The sequence below is a fragment of the Myotis davidii genome, unplaced genomic scaffold (genome assembly GCF_000327345.1).
Source record: "Myotis davidii unplaced genomic scaffold, ASM32734v1 scaffold31, whole genome shotgun sequence".
Classification (NCBI taxonomy): Eukaryota; Metazoa; Chordata; class Mammalia; order Chiroptera; family Vespertilionidae; genus Myotis; species Myotis davidii.
The window spans coordinates 3640677-3649401 of record NW_006283639.1 but is presented as its reverse complement, the minus strand read 5'-3'; the positions used below and the strand labels follow the sequence as shown (position 1 = coordinate 3649401).

Below are 8725 nucleotides of genomic sequence, written 5' to 3'. Positions count from 1 at the left end.
AAGTTAGCACAAGTACTACTATATAAAAATCAAAATAATAATGGGTCATAATCATAAACTAATAACTTTTTCATACTTTTTTGTTAGATTTTTATGTTTTTACTCTTGAGAAAAATCAAACACCCAAAGAACAAAGTTACTTTTGCTAAAGTAAGTTATAATTTTCAATTTAATTAAGTGATCTGTTAAGTTTTTGTGAAATATTTATTCAGAAATTTATTTTTCATCTCAAAATATATTTTCACATCTTGATGATTAGACATACTGTCAGTCTGCTTCAGTTTTTCATTTGCAAATGTTTTAGGAAATATATTTCATATTAATGCTTAGCAGAATATTATAATGAAATTTTAATATTAGATTAATATTGTATTTGCAGTATTTTAAATAAAGTTATTCTGTATGAACAACACAATGTGTGTTTATAGCTTTATTCCCCTTTAACATGTCCTGGCTCAGAGACTTTAAAAGTAGCTCTTAAAATGATCTATTCTGCATGGTTGGCTTGGCTCAGTGGTTGAGCATTAACCTATGAAGTAGGAGGTCACAGTTTGATTCCCGGTCAGGGCATATACCCAGGTTGGGGCTCTAGTCCCAGGGCAGGCCATGCAGAAGACAGCCGAGAAATAATTCTCTCTCATCGTTGATGTTTCTATCTCTCTTCCCCTCTCCCTTCCTCTCTGAAGTCAATAAAAATATATTTTTTAAAAAATTATCTATCCTACAACTTTACTGATCTTCACTAAATGTTCGTGTATTGAGACTAAAAGTCTGTGGATGAATATAATTATCTAAAGCGAATATGTATAAATAATGGGAAATTCACATACTCTAAGACTACAATATTTATTATTGTGGGAAAGAAAAATATATTTTTTTGCCTTTTTTGGGGGTATATTCTTATAATAAAATCTGTTCTATTTAGAGCTAAAATGGACAGTGCTAGAAAAAGCTAATACGGTTTTATGAGGAAAGTAAGTCCCAAGGAGCTAAGCCAAGGAGCTAAGCAGCCACCAGCAAGGTGGCAAAAACAAGCATCCTGGCCTATAGCCCAGGTCTTTCCTGCACCACCATCACTCATGGTTCCCTCAAAGGAAAGAGACATACAATTCTAATGCAGAAGTGTCACCAATGTACTCTAATATTTTGTTGTTGTTTTCCTGAAAACAAATTGAGGCCACACCTCAGTGCCGATCATACCTCCCCAACTGGAAGAGTGTGGCCTTCATGAATCACCCGCAGTTGCACCTTGTGGCCTTCTCTGCTTGGAGCTTCTCTGTGGAACCGGCTGTCACAACATCGATCATGCTCTTATCAGACTCTGTCTTGGTTGCAGACCTCTGTCGCTGAACCTGTCAGACTTGTTTCTTTTCTTGTTACCAATGACTGTCATTATTTTCCAGCCTCCCAGCCCTGACCTGGCTGATATAGATCAGATGGTGTCTGGATAGAAGCTGCCCCAGTTCTGGGTCCATGATGTATGCGTAAGTACTCGTGAAGCTTGCTTTTCTCAGTCGGGTTATCAACAGGGAGAGAGGTTCCACTCCTGGGTCAGAAAGGACAGGTGATGGCTGGTGGAGAGAGCTTTAAAAATAAGAGTTTTTCTTGTGTTATTGTTTTTTTGTGTTAAAGTTTTATTCTATTGTTTTTAAAGGTAGGAGTATTTTTTTTTTTATAAAAAAACAAAAAGGAACCAATGTAGTCCTTTCTAAATAATAGAAATAGAAATTATATGCAGTAATAAATTAACTATGTTATATTTAAACATTTAGAAGAAACTATGCTTTAAAAAGAGTAATGTTTTTAATGTAGTTCATGTAACTTAGTATGATCAAATAGCTTTGTATAAATTTTTGTCTTATGTTGCCTATAGAAGTATACTCTGGAAAAACTAAAAATAAATGTAAGAGGGGAGTCTATTAGAATTTTTATTACTCTAACTAAACAACAGAAAGTATGGTAGCAACATATGCATGAAATGATGAAAATTAAAATATTGGTATTTAAAAATTATTGAGTTAACAAAATTTAGACTCTATGTGACATTTGTCATAATTGAACCCCAAAATAATTGATTAATTAATGAATTTAAGGCAAGTAATTTGTATATGTTTATATTGAGGCAATTTCAGGCTATTGCTTTACAGATTAAATAACTGATATTTGATCAGAGTGATTTCATTTAAATTCCTGCTTAGTCTAACTTGACTTCTCACAGACCTTCTTTATTTCTCTACCAATACCAGTTTCCTACATATTCTGCACTGACTGTGTCAAGTGTATTCATGATTTTGTGATAATTGTAAGTGTTCAGTGATTTGATTTTCTCTTTAATGAAATATAATAATTTAGGCTTGTAGGCTCTGACATTCTCTGATGACTGTTCTTGCTCTCTCAGATAACAGCATGAGTCATGCACATGGGTCCCCATGGACCCTTTTATGTTAGCATGATGTAGCATATTCTCTGAAGTTCTTATTAAAGACAAGGAAGTGTATTTCTTATTTACTAAGATAAGAACAGAGGAAGAAAAAATGTGCAGTGGAAAAAGCTTACAATTATGTTTAACAAATATTCCTACAAATATGAAAAGCTAATGATTTTAGTTTTAAAAAATTAATGAGCAGAGAACTTGAAGTTCTGTTCTTTTTCCAAAATTGTGTGTATGGCTTTTCTATTAACCTGGTTTTCCTCTTCCCAATTTATTATGTCATCTCTACTCACTCATTTTTCCACTCTGAAAAATGACATGAAATTTCATTGCAGACATGAAATTTCTATATTGAGCCTTATCAGTTTTAATTCAGAGTTTATAGTTCAGGGATTTTAAGTATTCTTTCTAATTGCATTCCAGGATGAGTATCATTTTTAACATCCATATTGTCAAAAACTATGCATTGTGCCATTGATATAAGACAAGATGATTACTAATGGAATTTATTAGTAAAGGTATTTTGCCCAAGATATAGGGTGTCAAAGAACAGATGAGTTAGATATGCAAAGCTTCTTAGCAGAAGTTACCTCTTTTTCATTGTGGCGTAGTGGGAGGAGTAGAGGCATGAGATTTAGATGTATCTAGATTCAGTTTTGCACTTATTTGCCTGGACAAGTCATCTCTCAAGACTTCACTTTTTTAGTTATAAACTGTGGAGAAAGTTTACAGTAAAATAAATAGGGAGGAGATTGTCACTATTAATGGGACTTGAAATCATTGTTGTGAATAAGAACAATACTATTTTTGTTTTATTGGTTTATTACTTGTTTTATTTTGGTACTATTTAATTTAATTTTTGTGTTTTTTGTATTAAATATTGATGAACTACTATCCAATATTAAATTTATTATATTTAAATATATCCTAAGTAGTAAATTAACAAGTCTAAGTATTATATTGTGAAACTGTTGTTTATGTATGTGCCCCATGCTGTGATGTAGAACATTTCTTATTGTGGGTCATGGTAAAAAAATACGTTTAAAAACATTGCATTAGATAGCATTAAAGTTCTTTGGAATACTTAAGTTTTATGATTTCTAAAGAGTTAATAGCTAGTTAATAATGAGATCATTAACTTTCTTAAGGTACTAGAGAATCATTTAAATTACCCCAGGGTTTACTTTTTTTCTTTCTTTCTTTTTTTTTTTTTTTTTTTTTACTAGTCCCCATATCTGGTACTCTCCACAGTGAGGTAGAGATTAGAGATATGGTTACCAGTAGTAGAGACCTCAGAGGCAAGAAGCAAATCAACAAGCCACATGATGGCACACTCTGATAAGTATAAAAATAAAGTAGTATAAACAAGGTGCTAGAAGAATGCCCACTCAATCTTATAAAAGCTTCTCTGAATATACAATGATTGAGTTTAGTCTCATAAAGCAAGTGGGAATTATTAGAACATAGCCCTTGCAAAGGTCGAGAGACTTGAGATATATTTACAAATAGCTATTGGACATTATCAGATAAAAATGAAGTGAACAGTCAGACTACAAAAGGCCTTTTGTACCAGATTAAAGTCTCTGAACTACATTAGGAGAGTTAATGTAGTGAAAATTAAACAAGAGGAAGAAATGATGAAATTTGCAATTTAGAACAGTTAGGGTGGAACAAAGCAGTTTGATGGTTCATTTGTCTTCTGGGTAGAGTTGCAGAGCTAAATAAAGGGCGTGGCAGGGAGACCACCTATGTACACTTTTCTTCTGCCTTCAAGAGTTGTCATATTCTTGAATTATATAATCACTATATGCCTCCAATTAATGTTCCTTCCCACCTTTGGTGAGACACTCTAGTCTTCCTTCAAGATTCTAATCAAAGTTACTGTAAAATATTTCTCCTACCCTCACATCACGCATCTTAATTATTCCTGAAGCACAGCCTTCCTATCAAACTTGCATAAGACACTGTTTATATTTCTGTTGGCACTTCTCTGTGTGGTTATTTGTTTTCAATTAAATCTCCTCAGTTAAGCAGAGAGCTTTTGCATTCCCAGTGCCAAACACATTGCCTGGTCCATCATAGACTGTCAACATTCATGGGTTGACTTACAATAAAATATGCCTAGAGACAAAGAACAGATGCTTAGAAAGAGGAAAGGTTAGGAATAAATGAAAATTTCAAACTTACCTTTTTTTTTTACATACCTATTCAAAAAGGTGTATGTGATATTTGAGTTACAGTAATTCAGAAGATAAATAAAAAGCTGAGCAGTGGAGAGAATTCATCTCAAGTAAACATGTGTTGTTTACTTGAGAATTTATTACAGAAGAGATAAAAGCATCAGATAAATGCTTATAGACTAGATTTTAAAGTTTCATTAGTTCATTAATTCAACAAATGCTTATTACCAGTAGCACACAATACAGATATAATATATGTATATACCTACATACATTATACATGCACAAGGTGTGTTATGTGTATATAGTACATGTGTACACATACACATATCACATACACATAAACAAATACACATACAGACACACATAAATAAAACATATTCTCTACTTTTATGGTTACAATCTAAAGGAGGAGACATAATAAACAACTAAACAAACAAATGGATGAGAATTATAAATATAACTATGAGGTAAGGATTTGTACTATTCCCAAAAACATTTTTCTAATTTACTTCATTTATTTTATAATATCTGGATTTGATGATAATGCTGGTAATTATAACTGATGTCTTTTATTTACAAGAAATTTTTAGTTTACATGATAACATGCTACAGTCTACTTTTGTTTACACGATAAATTTGTGAAATATATTTTTGAAACATTAAGTATTGAAAAGTTTTCTACTGTGCTTAATGAAGCTTTGTGAAGATCTAAATAGGACCTCTTAACACTATTCAAAAAATGTAGAAAGACTGCATGGAAACCAGTATTTGACTAAGAAGATAAGTCTGTGTTGCTTTAAGCAAGTATTTGTAGTAGTCTTTTTAAAAAGGATATTGTGTATTGGAGTACTATGTACTGGTGAATGGATATTTAGGAACAAATAGCAAGAAAGTTTTCATACTTTTGAATCATATAATCACTACTAGAAGCCAAGTGCATGAAATTCATGCACTGAGGGGGCGGGGAGGCGGGTGTCCCTCAGCCCAGCCTGCACCCTCTCCAATCTGGGATCCCTCTCACAATCCGGGACTGTTGGCTCCCAACCACTTGCTTGCCTGCCAGCCTGGTCACCCCCTAACCATTCCCCTGCCATCCTGATAGATGCCTATCTGCTCCCCTGCCAGCCTGATTGCCCCCAACTGCCCTCCCCTGTCAGCCATCTTGTGGTGGCCATCTTTGACCACATGGGATGGTCATCTTGGTCAGGGTGTGACAGTCAATTTGCATATTACCTCTTTATTATATAGTATATGGCTTCCTTATTTATTATGAAGGATTTGAACCCTTACCATTTTCAAGAACATTTATATTCAAACTACAGGAATTTATTACAGAAGAGATAAAAGCATCAGCTAAGTGCTTATAGACTAGACAAATTAAAGGCAAACCAGAAATGTTTGCATTTGATTCTGTACATTATATTTTCTTCCAATAATGTGTATGAGTAAATTTTAACTCTTACTTAATTCTTTTTAGTTGCCAGTATTTATAATATATTGACTTGTTTTTAAATAATTTTGCAAAGTTGTTTTTATAATTGCTTGCTTATTTCTGCTTAAAATTTGAAAGCAGGCTGCTTTGAGGGATGGGACAATTTATATAACATTATCATTGGGGGAAGAGAGCAACCCATACATTGGGTATTTTATATAAAACAAAAATGAATTAATTTAAAACATAACTATAGAAAATATACAGTAGCATGATATACCAGTGGAGACCATATGAAATTGATGCTTATTGGGTTAAAAATAACTGAATATCAGAAATTTTATATGGCTCAAACTTACCAAGTCTCCTTCAGATATTGTTTTATTTACTCTAGAATATAATATATGGAATGACTAATGCAATTTTAAAATTACATAATTTAAAAATCTATCAAGGTAACATTTGAAAAAATTTTTGTACTATCTAAAATATACTGACTTAAATACTAGAATTTCAACCAATCTTCAACACACATCCAAACAGGTGAAATATAATAAAGCAAGTTGTCAAGAATTAACTCCTAAAAATAGAATAAAAAAATCCAGTGCAAAACAGAGTATAGGGTGTGTGTAGACACTACTGAAAGAAAAAATGGGGGAAAAATCCAGTTAATTGTTTGATCTACAAGGTATCAAACAACTGCTTTAAGTATTTTATCTGCTCCCTTAGGCCCATTGAGAGATTCTTGTATAAACAGACAAATAAACTTGAACAGGCACAAGACCTAAAACAAATGAGGCCTTTGGTGTGATATTGTTGTGTCAAATTTTAAGAGAAGTGATACAAAGTAAGAATCTACAGTTTCATCTTGATAGCATTTTATAAAAATAGATTAAAAATCAGGTCAGTACTGTTACTCCCATCGTTCACATTGAAATCATGATTTTGGTCATGCGTGTAGACCTGAACAAGTTGTAGAGACCTGTTAGAGACTGGATTTGACAATTAGCATGAACACTGCCTTGAAACTGCATCAATGGTATCATCTCAGCTCTCTGCTCTACTAAGTCTGTGAGGCATTTCCTGTCCCATTAATTCCCTACTACTTACCCTCCCCTCCCACTTATCATTCATCCTTTCATAATCATCCTTCCCCTTGATGGTTACTAGTGTCTGATTATGGCTTCATTTCCAATCTCAAACTTTGTTTGCTTTCGGTGGTACTGGCCACTACTTTGCTATTGATAAGGTAGAGGAAAGATCAATTCATTTTTTTCATTGCTTATACTAGCATATCATTCACTTTTAAGAATATATTAACTCATAGATATTATGATTGGGTATTTGGGATATTATCAGATAATATGGTTGACACAAGTACCTTTACTTTTTTACATTTTTTTAAAAAAATATGTTTTTATTTATTTCAGAGAGGAATGGAGAGATATAGAAACATCAATAATGAGAGAGAAACATTGATCAGCTGCCTCCTGGGGATTGAGCCCGCATGTGCCCTTGACCATAATGGAACCTCTGACCCTTCAGTCCACAGGAAGACACTGTATCCATTGAGCCAAACCAGCTAAGGCCACCTTTTCACATTTTGTATGATATTTTTATTCACTAGTCAATGATAAGTCAACTCAGCCTCTGAGGGGAAAAATTCCAAGAATGAGGAACTCTTAAACTTCTTTGTATGCAGCACTCTAACCTACTCATTACTTCTTTCACACAGGCCTATCAGAAATGTGACAAAGATTCTGGGACATGTTAATTTTGCTTATTTAATATGCAGATTATATCAGTTGTAAATGAGAATATTGTTAATCTCTTTCATCTAGGGCATTTATATCTTAATCATAGCTCCTCCCTTTTAACTGGATTGCAAAATACCACTCAAATATAAAACTTTAATACCAATCAATCATACAGGAAGCTAAGAGCAAAATATTGGCTGCTTATTGAAAGCAATGTTGTTTTAGAATACATATTTGTGCATTTCACTAATTAGTTTGCCAGAAATTGTATAGTAATAGCACATTTCTTTTGGCATCTGTCATACACAGAGTGGGGCAAAAGTAGGTTTACAGTTTTGAGTATGTGAAACAGTTTATTCTTGTATTATTATTTATTAATTTGTACTATTTTCCATACAAACAATTGTAAACCTACTTTTACCCCACCTTGTATATATAAAATAGAGCTGTTATTTATGGCAAATTCAAATTTATTGTAATTAATAGCACTTTGTACCACTATTTGGTCTTTAAATCGTAGACAAAATATTAAAGATTTTTTGTGGCTGTCATACTAAAAATGTTCAACAAAAACACAAAATATTTGTCAGGAAAATATGTGCTTAACAGCTTATGAATGCTTTTTTTTTCATGCACTAAGTCTATTTCAAATCTGCTTTTGCCCCCTAAGATATTCTCCCAAACTCAGTCTGGTAGCAAAATGGGTTTCTCACAAAACATTTATGCTGTGCTGGATGAGATGGTTGAAATTATTTTAGTTGTCAGAAATGGACTTGAGTTAAAAAGAGAATTTAGTCAGAAGCCATTGGGCTAGCTCATAACACTAAAAACAAACAAACAAAACAGAAAGAAAGAATTGACATAGGAGGCATGGATCCAATCTGGATCCAGTCAGCTAGGTGTATTAAACAGAAAAGGAATA

The 8725-nt window shown here is 33.0% G+C and overlaps 1 protein-coding gene across 1 annotated transcript in view; it reads left to right on the top strand.

The window, feature by feature from the left end:
• The first annotated feature begins 1424 nt into the window (after nucleotides 1-1424).
• Nucleotides 1425-8725, top strand: part of LOC102771184 (transmembrane protease serine 11F) — a 53520-nt gene continuing 46219 nt past the window's right edge. Inside the window, exon 1 of the mRNA XM_006753865.1 lies at nucleotides 1425-1484. Within this exon, the coding sequence (XP_006753928.1) occupies nucleotides 1474-1484 (11 nt within the window). The 5' untranslated portion in view covers nucleotides 1425-1473. The remainder of the gene's footprint in view (nucleotides 1485-8725) is intronic.